Source organism: Carcharhinus amblyrhynchos, chromosome 11 (genome assembly GCF_965287045.1).
Source record: "Carcharhinus amblyrhynchos chromosome 11, sCarAmb.v2.hapA, whole genome shotgun sequence".
Lineage (NCBI taxonomy): Eukaryota > Metazoa > Chordata > Chondrichthyes > Carcharhiniformes > Carcharhinidae > Carcharhinus > Carcharhinus amblyrhynchos.
This window is the reverse complement of record NC_137334.1, coordinates 38,264,555-38,280,182: the sequence shown is the minus strand read 5'-3', so window position 1 is coordinate 38,280,182 and position 15,628 is coordinate 38,264,555. Positions and strand designations below refer to the sequence as shown.

General features: G+C 42.6%; 1 protein-coding gene and 1 pseudogene across 7 annotated transcripts in view; both read right to left on the bottom strand.

The window, feature by feature from the left end:
* Positions 1-15,628, bottom strand: part of pde1a (phosphodiesterase 1A, calmodulin-dependent) — a 555,040-nt gene that overhangs the window by 89,373 nt on the left and 450,039 nt on the right. For all 7 annotated transcript variants that reach the window (XM_080198871.1, XM_080198872.1, XM_080198877.1 and 4 more), the window contains 2 exons: positions 5,330-5,443; positions 3,628-3,810 (listed from right to left, as the gene is read on the bottom strand). In XM_080198871.1, the coding sequence (XP_080054997.1) occupies positions 3,628-3,810; positions 5,330-5,443 (297 nt within the window). The remainder of the gene's footprint in view (positions 1-3,627; positions 3,811-5,329; positions 5,444-15,628) is intronic.
* LOC145350418 (5S ribosomal RNA) lies at positions 12,113-12,231 on the bottom strand (annotated as a pseudogene).

Below are 15,628 nucleotides of genomic sequence, written 5' to 3'. Positions count from 1 at the left end.
CAGGAATGAACACCATGCTTCCATGCAAATATTTTCACAGTAATTCTAATACTTTAGGTGTAGTAATGTGATTTTACTATTAGGATTTATTTCAGCTATATACAAGTTTATAAATTGTCAGCCAAAGTAAAACATGATTTAAAACCTGAGTTTTTTTAAGTCACATACATGGGATGAGTGCAATGTAACAAAACAATGGGGACTCATTATTCAATAGTTGATTTCACTATAAATATTTCCCTATATTACTTCCTACTCATCCATCTGATAGGATCATATGCTCTTTGTTTCTTCCCTCATTTGAGTGGACAATAGAATTGCACATTTAACTCACTATCTGCTCATGTGACTGAATTTAATTGGATTCCTTAGAAATAACAAGATTGTGATTAAGTTACCTTCAGCCCTATATGTATAAATATTACAAGTGCTCTTGAAAGCTCACTGAATGAATGCATTATACAGTGTGGTGATGAACTATATCGAACAGGAAGTATAGGTTCTATCTTGGTTAGATGTACTCAGTTGTCATGGCAGCAATGGAGGTATTCACTCCAGTCAGCCTCGATAGTGTTAAATTAGGTAATGGCTTCCACTCTTGTTTTCAGATAATCTTTGTTAGACATGTGTTTGTTGATATGGAGTGAGGACAAGAATTAATTCCCAGGTTCTTTGTATCCAGGCTCACACATGAATGATCTATTGGAGAGCTTTGGGGGTCTGCGGAGCTGTGTTTTCCCACATAACAATCACTAGAGTTGCAAATTTACGGATGAAATGTTTCAAGAGAAGGCACTTGAACGCTAATCCTGCAAGCTTGTGTCATCCTGTTAGGGAAGCTGTGCTCAAACAATGACAACTTGCATTATATAGCATCTTCATCATGATAAACCATCCACAGAGTGCTCCACTGAACTGTTATAACTGTTAGAAAACCTGACACCAAGCTACATAAGGAGGTATTAGGCAGATGGCCAAATGTTTGATCAAAAAGTTGGGCTTCAGAGAATGTCTCAAAGGAGGAAAGAGAGGTAGAGAGTTGGGATGGTTTAGGGAAAGCATCCCAGAGTTTAAGATCTAGTTAGCTGAAGGCAAGCACCAATGGAGGTGCAAATAAGATCAAGGATGCTCAGGAGGCCATAAGTGCATGGGTCCATGAGTTGTATGAGTGCATGCAACTTAGAGGATTGAAAAGCTTAAAAAGGTTACAAAAATAGTGAGGGGCAAAGCTAAGGAGGGACTTAAAACAAGACTAGGAATTGTTAAATTGAACTGTTGATTTTTTATTGAATGTAGGCTATTGCTGCCCATCCCTAATTGCCTTTGAACTATGTGATTTGCAAGAACATTTCAGAGGACAGTTAAGAGTCAACTGTATTACCATGAATTTAAAGGCACATGTAAGGCCTGGCCAGGTAAGAATGGCAGATTTCCTTCCCTAAAAGGCATTAGTGAGCCAGATGGGTTTTTACAGCAATCGATGAAAGTTGTCATGTCCACCATTACTGAAAGCGCTTTGAATTCCATATTTTTCAATTACATTTAAATTTCACCAGCTGCCATTGTGGGATTTGAATCTATAACTCCAAAGCATTAGCCTGGGCCCCAAGATTACTAGTCTACTGACATTCCACTTCAACTGCTCCGATTGGAGTTTTGATCTGCGTGTGCGCAGTGAAAAAAATATTGAAAAATGCTCCCCTGTTACATTGCTTCCAAGCCACAAAAAGTGGATAAAGTGGCCCAGGAGCAAAATGCGTGAGTGATGGATCCCACAGACTTCACCCCACCCCCACATAACTATCCCCCTTATCTACCCACCCCCCCTCTACCCAGACTGATTGTGACCCCCTCCCCCACTTCTGCCCCACCGCTCGCCAGCAGAATGGCAGCGGACCCCACCTGCCCCTCCCCTCCAGACAGCCATCTGGCCTCCCTCCTTCCCACCCCACTAAAGAATGATCTGGCCTCCATCCTACCGCCCTTCCCCCCCCCACACAACCAGGGAATGATCAGGCCTCCCTCTCTCCCCACCACCAGAGAACAATCTGGCCCTCCTACCCCACCAGAGAATGATGTGGCCTCACTCCTCCTCCTCCTTTCCCCGGCCCCCTCCCACCAGAGATATATCTAACCTACCTCCTCCTCCTCCCACCCCACCAGAGAATAATCTGTGCCCCCCACCACCATCTGAGTCAGAGAGCCACTGGAAGCTCTGAACTTACCTCTTCAGAAGCTGGAGCGCCCGAAACAGACTTTTGCTGAGCGTGTCTGTTTCGCGCTGAATCTGGATGCACGAACGCGATGGTAAAGGGGGAAATGCAGGTCAGATTGGATCCATCTCATTAAATCAGTTTAAATGCATGCAAATACATTTAAATTGACGTCACGCCTGTTTCAGGCGCCGCTTGGATCGTGCCCATTTTCGGGCCTTAGTAAAGCAAGTATCTGCGCGGACGAGGGCGTGGATTGTGCTAATCGCCTCACACCCGACTTTACCAAGTTTCCGCACACACAATGGTAAAATCTGGCCCTGTGGTTCCAGATGATGTCTCCCAGGGACACTGTAGATAAAAAATAGGAAAGGCCGTGGATAGATCCTTGGGGTCAGCAGAAGCAACCATAATGAAACAGGAAGAGAGAAATACTCAGGCTATGATTAGATAGATTAGAATGTAACCAATAGAGAGTAGTACCATTCAGCTGGATGATTGTGATGAAGCATTGGAGGAGGATTATGTTGTCAAGCATGTCAAAAACTGCAGATAGGTTGAGATGTACAAGTGTGAATTTTACTTTCCTTGTAGTGACAGACCAGAGGTAGAGTTCCAAAATTACAGCCCAAGTTTTCTGATCTGCATTCTTTGGGATGGTGGAAATAGCCCTTCATGATCCTGTTCATAATGCTCACATTCATATTTAGTTCAAATTATTATTTCAGTACTGTTGTTAACTGTTGAGTTGCTGATGAAATTATTTGTCTGGAGATGTGTTTTCTCCCCGTAGCCATAAAACTGTACATTATAATAGCTTGAAAAACATTGAACATTTCAAATTAAATGGTAGTTGTTCAACTTTTTTTTAAATACCAGCAGCGTTAAATTTTACAAATAACTTTCAATTTTTGCAAATGACAAATTTTAGTCAAAACAAATTTCACAAAGTCACTTCACAGCAATGTTATGGAACTGGAAGGTTTGAGGTATAAAGAGAGGCTGGATAGGTTGGGAATTGTTTCCCTAGGCAGTAGGAGGAAGAGGATGTTTATAAAATCATGAGGTGAATAGCCAAGGTCTTTTCCTTAGGGAAAGTAGGGGAGTCTAAAACTAGAGGGTATAAGTTTAAGGTGAGATGGGAAAGATCTAAGAGGGACCTGAGAGGCAACTTTTTCACACAGAGGATGGCATGTATATGGAATAAGCTGCCAGAGGAGCTGGGAAAGGTGGATACATATTACAATATCTAAAATACATTTGGACAGGTACATGGATGGAAAAAGTTTGGAGGGTAATGGGCCAAATGCAGGCAAATGGGACTAGTTCAATTTAGGAAACCTGATCAACATGGACAAATTGGGCCGAAGGGCATGTTTCTGTGCGGTATATCTCTATGACGCCATGACTCTACCTCTCGACAAAAATGCCAGCTTGAACAGCATGAACAATGCTCCGAAATCTCGGCTTTTCTGCTGGCCTTCTTCTCATCACCCCCATCTTCCTTGTGAAGGTGGATGCCAGCCAATCTCTCACCTCCGATGGAACAGAATCTGATTGGATGTCGCTGAGTTCGTCCTCAGTGTCCAGCAACCGCCTGATGAGAAAACAGAATATGAAGCCTCAGATCCAAAAAACCTGGTAAATATTGTCCTTTCTAAAGGAATATTAATCCAAACAGGCTGCCTTCTGTGTATTTTTTAGTTTAGTTTACCCTTATCAATAACAAATCAAATGAGTAACTTATCTATACAGTATCTTAAAGACAGACTTCAAATAAATACTTGCTTCAGATTACTTTTAATATGATAAATATCCTAGAATATTATCCTGTCCTAACTCAAGTAACATTATTTTTTAATTTGTCTTTTAGCTCTCTGCTAATGAAACATTGTAACTTATTTGCCATTGTTTTTATAAATTGTAGTCATGCTCCAGATCAATTTTAATGATTTCTCAATAATAAACTCAAATTAATTTCCTGTTCAGTATGGTTCCCAATTATTTCATTCAATACTTTATCATTATTTTGGTGCCTTCATCCCAAATTGGTAATTAAACACATCACCGTACTCAACTTCATGTGCTACCCGTTAGTCAAGATATAAAACATTGTAACAAGGACAACAAAAAGACTCAGCGAAAAGCACTAACATCTCTTAAAATAAAATACGTAGTGACACTTTAATCTTATGCAATACTGAAATAGGTGAGTGCAATGATAATTAGAACTTTAAAAGAAGATATTACAAATGTTTGCATATATCTACATATATAGTTACATCTTCCCATGTCAAGAAGACCAATTTTAAGAAGAAACGAGCAGTGGAAAGTGGCTTCACTCCACTTCAACCACACAATTATCAGAGATAAGAAGCTAACTTTATGGTCAAATATGGGAGAATAAATGTATGCTTAAAGCTGTAAAACATTACAGAGTGATTGTAGGTAATTGACAAATTTGGATCCACTGCTCCCTGTTTTACACCCCTTCCAATTTCCCTTTGCTTTAACTTCAATTGTAAAGAAACTTCAGTGCGTTGTACAATAAGTGTCTGTTTTCTTTCAGTGGCTGAAGTTTTAAATCTGGCCAAAGGTATTGGCACAGATGAAGAAGTGACTTATACAGGTCGCAGTTCAGTCTCTTTCTGATATGTTCAGTGCATTGTTTAATTTGTTTGTCTCAATTTATTTCTTTTGCTATGTTAATACAATTGTTGACGAATTTAAACAGGTTAACGATTGTATTAAAATAACACAGACATGAACTTTATGTAAATATATTTAACAGAGCACTAAAAATGATATGCAGAATAATTTAAAACGGAGATATTCCATTTAATAGACAACCCAATACAAACAGCAATGTAAAATTGCACAACCTTTGCTCCCTTTTCCATTCATTCATTTTCTGAGGAAAGAAGATAGGTAATGCCTTGATATTCAGGAAACTAAAACCTTCCTTCAAATTAGGTGAAAACAAAATGACAATTTTTTTTTCTTGAATTGTATGCATATATGTTATCAATATATGCACAAATTGTGTTTGAAAGTATGTGCATAAATCACATGCATACTGTGTCATAGGGCTTTCCATTTAAAATGCAATAACTCACCTTGTCTCATCAATGTAAACGGCTTCCAACACAGAGGCTGCATATTCAATATTCTTCTTTAAATCTGTCACGTTAATCTCACCTTTCTCCAGTTGCTTCACAAGACATCGTAATCTGAATTGGAAAGACATTGTGTTACAAATTTTCTAGCAATCATATCAGGGTTAAACATTCCATTTTTAGAATGTAAACTGTTGATTCACTTAAAAATATAAGCTCAGAAAATAAGAAAATTTGTCTCAAACAGTTGATCTTCTGATAAAAGTGTTCAGTGATCTGACCCATGGAAAGATACAACAGAAACAGTTCATCATAATTCTTAGGGTCTGTTACATGTGTGTGCCAAATTTCTCTGATTCAGGTGATAGGTTACACAACGAGAGTTTAAATATTTATTGAAACTGGGAAGACTGAAATAACACATTGATCGAAGCAATGATGACATAATTATTTCTCCTAAAGTGGCCTCAGTATTACATAATTCCACACAGAATCACTGGCAAGATCAGCATTTATTGCCCATCTCTAATTGCCCTTGAGAAGGTGTTGGTGAGTTGCCTTCTTGCCTAAGTATTATCGGTGGACTAATGGCACACATTAGTCCACCGATAATACTTCTTCAAGGAACTCTATTATTTTAACAGCAAGGCTGTTCTTAACATGACAATGTAATATAGTTATATGAAATAATATGCAATACAATTAAGGTAAATAACTGCTAATGTGAAAATTACTAAAATAAATGGTAAGTGGCACAAAGGTCCTTACACAATACAGGACTATGGAGCAGCACGGTGGCATAGTGGTTAGCATTGCTAACTCACAGTGCAAGGGATCTGGGTTCAATTCCAACCTCGGTTCACTGTCTGTGTGGAGTTTGTACATTCTTCCCATATCTGTGCAGGTTCCCTCTGGGTGCTCTGGTTTCCTCCCGCACTCCAAAGATGCATGGGTTAGGTGATTGGCCATGCTAAATTGACCATAGTGGTGTCAGGGGTATTAGCAGGGTAAATATGTGGGGTCATGGGAATAGGGCCTGGGTGGGATTGTGGTCAGTGCAGACTCTATGGGCCGAATAGCCTCTTCTTGCGCTGTAGGGATTCTATGACTACAGTTGACCCCCCCTTGCCTTTATCCATAAAGTCTGTGCACAAATGTATCTTCAGAATAAAGCAATTTGTTTGTAACATAGAAACAGAAGTAGCTCCAGCATTTAATGAAATTATGGTGATTTGCACCTTAAAGGAACGTACCTGCTTCTGCCGATTTCCCTTACTATATTTGGTTTACATTAATCTCAGGATTAAAATTAACAATTGATCCAGTGTTCTTTGTTGCTTGTGAAAGAGAGTTCCAAACACCTACCAGCCTTTTTGTATAGAAGTGTTTCCTAACTTCTTCCCTGATTAGTCTAGTTCTAATTTTTACATTATGCTTCCTATTCCAAGAATCGCCAATCAGGAGAGATAGATTCTAGCTAACCTAACTATTCAAACAAAATCATCCTTTAATCTTCTCAACACCATAAAACAGTTGGTATGAACTGTCCTTGTAATATAATCCCTGGAGTCCTGGGCCAGGATTTTGAATTTTGGTTTGGAACTCTGATGTTGGAGTTAAATTGGGACCATATGCCCACACTGTGAATGGAATTAAATGAACACTTCCAAGGGTGGCGGGGGGCATATTGAATCAGACCAGGAAGTGTAGTGTATGGATCCTGCCACCTTCCTGCCTCTGTCCCCATTGAAGAGCCTCAAGATGTCTTTGCTGGTATTCAGTCAACAACAGGTGAACCAGTCACAAAACTGTCAGGTTTGCTCGTGGGCTCCTGAGAGTGGAATGATGGAGGCCTCTCTTGTGTTTTGAGGCACTCAGTGGCTGAGCACAGGACCCAGCATCAGGAAGGGGAGGTACAAAGAATCACTCTAAACTCCTTTCTTTGAAACCCACTGCGCCTTCAGCATCCTGCCCTCATTCACCTGTGGCCTGGGTCCATTGCTGATCCTGGGCCTCCCGCGGTTGCACTGCCGACAATAACCACCATTCCCCCAGGGGCAATGAGAAGCTGGCAGCCTGAGATTGGGCAGCAGCTCTCAGGGGGAGAACCCATACAGCAGCCCTTTCTGGAAGAAGATAACATGGAGATCTCACTAACACTCACAGTGAGTGTGAGACCCCATTGCCTGGATTAAATTCTACCCTGTGTGGAGAACAGTCACCCGTCAGTTATTTTCCCTGAATAATTGACCATAGGGTGCACTTGCCATCCAATTAAGGATAACAGGTGGGCTCTAAAAGCTGGATGGTTTAATATCCGGCCTTCCCGTTTGGAAGGAAAAGAAGCCTGCCATTGCAGTAAGACAGAGAGAGAGAGTGTTTCATGTTTAAAGTCATCAGGACTTCTCAGTGTTTTCTCATTGTAGGTCTCTATTGATCTGTGATGGCAGCCTCTGGAGAACTGCCTCATGGTAGAGGTCACATGACTACAGAACTAATTGAATTTAAATATCAAACACAGAACACTTCCATATTGTGGTGTTCACTCAACAACATTAAAGAAATGCCCACAGCTGTTGGGCCATCAACATGGCTGTGCACTGTGGCTGTTAAGTGGGGAGGACCTCCCAAGTCTGTTTAGACTGTTGACTCTCCAATCTGCTGTTGAGAGGCTGCCTCCGGGCAGCAGCTTGTTCCTGATGCTGCTGGGAGACTGTAGTCAGTGCCTGATACCTGATAATTGGTCTTAATTGCCCACGATGTCACTATTACATCATGATCCACATGACCTATTACCATAACTATTGTATTAATCCATTCTACTACAACAACAACTGAGGGCTTTTGGACCTCCATTCTGAGTCACCCTTAGTCTTGCCTCTCTGTCTAAGCAGCACCCACATCTCCCAGTGGTATTGGCAGCTGACCAATACTGCAGGCCCGCTCATTGATTCTCCTAGGTCAGAACTTTACTGCTCCCCAGCCCCCCACCACAACCATTGCCTCACTCCCCACCCATCCCCACTCCTACTCAGCTCTCCTTAATGGAACAGTGAACACAGAAGCAGCCAATTAGGAGTCTACTCCACAAAAACATTGAACCAGAGGGTACCTTGATGATAAGCATTTAGGCCCTGGTACAATCCTGAAGTTGAGATCCTGACACCCATTGCAAAATTCAACCCATGTTCAAACTCAATTGTAAATCCAAATTTGGTTAGCTGAAAGTTTCTGTATAGTTTTAACCTGTAAATAATAGTTATAAATTATAGTTATAAAACACATGAAAAAATCCAGCCCGCTGAGCCAAGCAAGTAACTCCAGATATAGTTATCCTGGTGAATTCAATAAGGCAAGTGTGATTTACTGCAAGGTGTTTTGATCTATGAATCTCCAAAGGGAACTTCAGTCACACTGGAGTCATCACAGCACACTTCAAAGACAAGCAAATCAAATTCATGTCTTTGTTCTGTTCAAGTAATTTAACTCACTGCAAACACAAAAAATGTACAAAGGTTATTTATCAGTCACAAGTAGGCTTATATTAACATTGCAATGAAGTTACTGAGAAAATCCGCTAGTTGCCACATACCGATGCCTGTTTGGGTACACTGAGGGAGAATTTAGCACGGTCAATGCACCTAACCAGTACGTCTTTCAGGCTGTGGGAGGAAACTGGGGCACCTGGAGGTAACCCACGCAGACACGGCGAGAACATGCAAACTCCACACAGACAGTGATCCAAGCCAGGGATCGAACCAGGGTCCCCGGCACAGTGCTATCCCACTCTGTTATTCAAAAATAATTTGAGCACATTATGTTACTCCAAAATTCTTAAGGGCAAGGTGAAACTCTTTCTGTTGTTATGGGGTACTTGTGCATGTTGTGTGATGCCCTAACCACAGCCAGAAGTGTTGCTTGTGGATTTTCATGCCATCTGCAGTGCACCATTCCATAATTTCTCTACTGCACCCTCCCCCCCAATAAATTCCTAAATAATTGAATGCTTCTTTGTTCCAAGATACAGAAATTGAGCAAATATTCAAAAGGTTTCAATCTGAATTAAGTTTCATAGATCAGGCTTACCACTTGCTGCTTCAATGTCATTCTAATATGAGAATTCTGTGTAATATATACAATGAATTAAAGGAGGGTTCTTATTACCTTGCAATATAAACATTACTGTTGTACTAGTGTAATTGGAGTGTACACCTCTTTTCTCAGCCACCATTGCGCTTCACTTCCCCTCATGACCAAGTGAGTCAGCAATGTCAAACTGCTTTTCTTAAGGTCACTACTGCAGGGATAATGACAAAAGATATTGAGCGAAATCTTCCTAGAAATTGACAGTGTTGGATCTGGCACGATAAACAGAATGATTTCCGCCGAAGGCACCAGGGTGTTTTTAGGCTGAAACTTATGCCTCATTAGTAATAATTTTCATGCCCTGAGGAGTGTTCCCTCTGATTCACTCACCCACAACAACTTAGCTGCTGCAAGCTCTGGGGAGCTCCATATAAACAGCTCACGAGTATTACCTAGTACTTATTCCACAATGATTGCAAGAGATGGCAGGCAAGAAGACAACACCCTACTTTTCAGAGTGGCTCTCACTAGGATGCTGGATGGATGGAGTGGAACAGAGGTGGGACACACTCTACCCCCTGCTCCAGGAGAAGGCCTTCCAAATGCGTCACCACTCCCACCTGGAATGCAGTGACAGCCTTGTTCAGTGCAAGTACACTCCAGATAGGATGGGGCAGCAGTGTCAGGAAAAGATGAATGATCTTCTTTGTTCACCCACAGTAAATGAGCCATGCCCAGTCTCCCACTGGATCCCTTTACACACCCCTCACACCCCCAATCTTTCTCTCACTCAGGCACCTTGGCCTTTGCCAGCAGCAGGAATCAGGTTTGCCTCTCCCTTCCACAATCATCACATTCCCCCAGTAGCTGCCATACTCCTCACACTCCAGCTCCCAATCAAGCCCCACGCCAAGAACACCTCATCACAATCTTAAATCTCACCATTCCCACCTACACTCTCCCTCTCTGTGTCACTGCAGCAGAAACTCAACCACAACAGGCGTGAGTGCACGCAGCCAGCTGCCTGAGCTGCAAACTCCGATGCGTTTTGAGGAGAGATCCCTCGAGCTGGCCAGAGAGGAGGAAGAACACGCTTGCGTTGCTGGTGAAATAAGATGGCAGAAAAATGTGAGACTGCTCAACACATTTACTGTCATTCCTCAAGTCTCAAGTGAGCCCACCAAGGTCATCTCAGGCAACAGGGCGGGGAAGTCAGCAAGCCACCTCAACCTCGGATACAGACACGGGGGATACACTTAGATATCATAGGACAGTCAAGAAGATTAAGAAAATGTGGGCATTTAGTGGGGTTGAGTAAATATAGATACTAGTGTAGATAGATCACCATTTTGCTTTGAATGTTTGACATTAAATTTCACTTTGTTCAGCTATAGAGCTTCCACCCTGTCTGTTAATGCCAGCAAGCTTAGGGGAACCACTGTGCTCATCTGGCGCCTCATCCTTGTGGAGTTTGAGAATGACAGTGCTATGTCCCTCCCACACCGGCAATGCAGTAAGGAGGTGGTACTGCCCCTCTCTCCTGACTCCCGGGGCCCACCTCCCAACCCCCATCCATGGAAGGGTGAACCCCTTAGCATCCTCCCACCGCCCCAACCCACAACCATCCCACCCCGCCCAACCATATTATCAAACATTAATGTCTAATATTGTTCTGTAGTGATCACGAGTCAAGGGCTGTTGAGATGCTGCCAGACTGCCCACCTTGGCTATAATGTAAATGTGAACACCAGGAGACTTGATGTGGGTGCGGCCACAGTAGCTGACCTTTCTGAGCTCTATGATAAGCCCATTCGATGGCAGGAAGCTCTCTGTCAGGCCAGAGTCAGACACGTCACTGAGGATGAGGAAAGCATCATTCTGTCCTCAATGCAAATCATCATCATTCTCTCACTGAGTCAATCTTTTTGACCAACCAAATAAACTAAATCAAATTAACTGAGGAACAACTTAAAAGGGACTGCTCCCCCCAAAAACTGGAACCACCCGAAACAAAATAAAACAAAGCAGAAAGGAAACTTAAAACATCAAACTAAAGTGTGATTGAAGGGGTCGATAATACACCCCAGTCCCTGCGGTGCCCAACAACATGGAAAGCCTTAGCAGTGCCCTCGGCCGTTGCATGCTTCCTTTCAGGGACGCTTGGCCGCAAATGTAGCCACGGTAGAGGGGTCAACATTCAGGTCAGACAACCCCCTCGGTTGCCCACTGCCTGGACCTGTTCATGGCAAATTTGGCCAGGCCCAGGAGCAGGTTCACGAGGAGGACCTCCGCCTTCCCTGCCCCCCCTCCACACTGAATGCCCATAAATCAGGAGTGTGGGAGTGCAAACAAACCATCAACAAAAGGTTTTACAGGGAACTGAAAGAGAATGCAGTTTATAACATTCAAAATAGACACGGTCCATTGACATTTCAAGATTGCAAAAAGGGCAGGTTTCTTGGGAGCCCATGAAGTGGTGCAATCTACGTTTGTATGGCGCTGCTGCAGGCACCACCCTCCGTCATGGGTCCCTGATGTAATTCATTGAGGCACCTCCAGTGGGAACCTCCACTGCCAGATGGCAACAAGGCCTGCCAAGGTGTATCCAGGTGACGTATGAGGACATGGTAGTAGTAGATATGCAGCAGCATCCCATACAGCAAACTCCTCTGTGCAGTTTCAAGGGGAATGGAGGGAAGTCTACTGCACCTGATATACCCAGGCAGTCTCCCATCCTAGTACCAATGAGGCCTGAGTCTGCTTAACTTCCGAGATCAGACAAGATTAAGTGTTTTCAAACTAGTGTGGCCATAGGATCTCCTGCAGAGCCCAGCCAATAGTTTCAGCTCCCTGCCCATGATACCTGGCAACAACAGGACAGCATACTGCTGGCACCACATAATTGGTGTGATGTTAACCTCCATGGTGGGAAGGATACTTGATCCCAGTCCTGCTCATCCCTGAAGTGAGATGCTATGAGGCCATCCCTAGCACTTTGGCCCAGTCAGGCCCTGACTACTGTCCCGGCTTCTTCTGCCTCATCATCCGTGTGGGCATCCTCACCCACTTCTTCAACATCCTCCTCATCCGAGCAGATGTGACACTTCTCCAGCTCCTCCAGGTCCAGGTGGCCTCCCCTCTGCAGCCCCAAGTTGTGGAGAGCACAGCAGACGGCCCTCTGGGGTTATACTGTAGAGCACCCGCTGACCAGTCCAAGCGCCTCTATTGCATCTTCAGCAAGCCAATTGCCAGAGTGACCAGAATGCGCATTACAGGGTACTCTCATTGTAACAAAACAGGATGCTATGTATTTCCCTCTCTTGGCATAAAGAGTGTCAATAACCTTCTTTATACAACAGTGGACTATGAATTAGGAGGTATCATTGTTCCAACCTGTATACAAAGTTGTCACCTTCATAGCCGCTGGCAGCATCATTCTCAACTGAGGCTGTAATCTGTCTGCAAGAGGGAGCAGATTTCAGTGATCACCTCCTTCATGGCATAGACCATACACTGTTCCTCAAAGAGGTAGAGCTACTCTCTGTAAAGCCCAGATGGATAAGGCTTCTCCTCCTCCCTCTGTGAGCAGCTTGTCCTACTCTGAGTTGCCTCTGCTCCATCTCCCTGTCATACAGCAGGCCAAGGGGATACTAATATCAGCACCAACGATTGGGAGCCAGTGGCCTGACCAGAGGCTCCGAGGTCAGAGCCAAGGCCTTCACCAACTTACAGCATTCTACAAAATCAGTCAGAGCCAGCACCTGAAAACAGCTGGTGTTCCCTTTAAATAACAATAGTGGGAAATTTTCCTATTGCTGAACATGGGCCTACACCGCATAATTCCAACGTTGGCTCTTTGTGCCAGTGCTAGTCACCTCACCAAAATGGCATACAGCATGAGTCAGGTTTGAACCAATTGCATGTGGGAATGATGCAAATCTGGAACCAAAATGCCACAGTGGAGTAAAGCATTAATATCAGAAACACATGCTACTGTTGTAAGGACAATCTAACATCACATGATTGAGTAGCAGAGATCTGAAAGTAGAAGTTCTGACCTGGTGCAGAGGTCCCTATGGCTATATTGTAAGTGCAAATAAAGAGAGTGATCATCTTAACAAATTACAGTCCCAAACAGCTTACTTTGGGAGAATAGAGAAGCCCCAAAGAACACCATCTACATTTTTTTTGTGTCACGAAGAGACCCATACTAACACTGTAATGAAGTTACTGTGAAAATCCTGAGTTGCCACGCTCCGGCACCTGTTTGGGTGAACTTAGCATGGCCAATGCATTTAACCAACACACCTCTCAGACCGTGGGAGGTATCTGGAGCACCCGTAGGAAACCCACACAGACACAGGGAGAAGGTACAGACTCTGCACAGACAGTGACCCAGGCCAGGAATGGAACCCAAGTCCCTGATGCTGTGAGGCAGCAATGCTAACCACTGTGCCGCCCCAGACTCCAAACACACAGCAAAATAAATATTGCTTGATTTTTTTTTCTTGGCTTCAATTAAGTGGAAGGGTAGTATCGTGGAAAGGATAGCGATGACCAAATGGAGTAATTGTTTATTAATAAGATTTAATGATATGCAAAGGATGATAAAGATGCTACCAAATACTTCAACTCCAGTCTGTAGATTGTCTGAGAGAGCTCATGCTCAGCCCCAGGGTTCCTGTTCTCCAGCGTGATTGGCCAAATGGGTCACATGGCCCTCTGACAACTCACCACTTAAAGGGGGCTCACCACTGCATCAAGTTTAATGACAATGAAGTGAAAAAAAACTGTTCTAAAAAATGTTTTCTACCAGAAATATTTACAACATAAATCTCTTCCATTTCCCTTCATCATCATCTCTTCAGAAGACGGGTGGTCAACAATCAATCTAATTCCAGAGCAAACCACATTTGTTGTTGATTAAAATGTTAACTGACCTTCTACCCCACTCATAACTTTAATTTAGTTCTTGAATTTTCAAAAATTTCTGCCAAGATTTATACCAAGTATTTGTAATTCAAGTGTTTTACACTTTGATGTTCAAATCTTCAAAGCTTTAGGGTAATAAACAGGTCTAAAGCTAAATATGACGGCAAATAATTTTTACATTTAATGATTTAAAGAAGATAAAGAATCAATTTAGCTACAGCTAAGGCACAACAGGGTTGTGCCTTAGCTGTAGCTTGGTGTAGTCTACAGATCGCCAACTAGTGAGAAGGACGTAAAAGAACAATTTTGCAGGAAAACCACAGAGAGACGCAAACATTGAGTAGTTTCGATGGGGTCTTTAATTATCTAAAGTATACTGGGACAGTGGTAGAGAAAAGAGGGGCAAAAGTTCCTAGATTGTGTTCAGGAAATTTTTCTACAGCAGTATGCATCCAGTCCAACAAGAAAGGATGCACAATTAGGCCTGTTTTTTTAGAGCTGAGGTAGGCCAAGTACATCAAGTGTCAGCGAAGGAACATTTAGGAGACAAGGACAGCTGTATTATGGAATTACCCCTGGATTTGTGACAAACTAGGGAGCTTTTATAAAATTAAACTTTATTTAACAACACAGTTTAACTATAACAAATGCATTAGCTTAATCTTTAACAGTTGAACAATACTTAAAAATGAAAGGAAAAAATCTAAATTCTAATATGTCATCTTACTAGTTCCAATTAAGCAATGTTTCTCTTATAGACTTAAACACATTTTTGATTTGGATTTGGAATGCACTACCTGGAAGTTTGGTGATGACAGGTTTAATTAAAGCATTCCAGAGGGCATTAGATGATTACCTGAATAGAAACAAAGTGCAGAGGTACAAGAAAATTGCAAGGGAATGACACAAAGCATATTGTTCATTTGAAAAGCTCATGCAGACACGATGAACCAAATGGCCTCATTCTGCACAGTAACAATTCTGTGATTCTATGATCCAATGATATTATGTTTGTTAACAATTTGTCAAATTCTAGCAAAAGACTCAAAGTTTGATTCTCCACTTGGCTGAACTGCTTAGTCTCAGTTGTGCCTCTACATTGAAAAAATTCGGCAGAAAACTCTGAGTACATAATTCATTTTCTAAACTAGAATTGTGTATAGTACATAACACTAGGACCTGTAACTTCCTAGCTCAGGGGCATCGTAACTGGGGGCTATCCCAAGGATATGCTGTGGAACATCCCCACACCAGAAGTTCCTAGGTAAGGACTGCATGGCA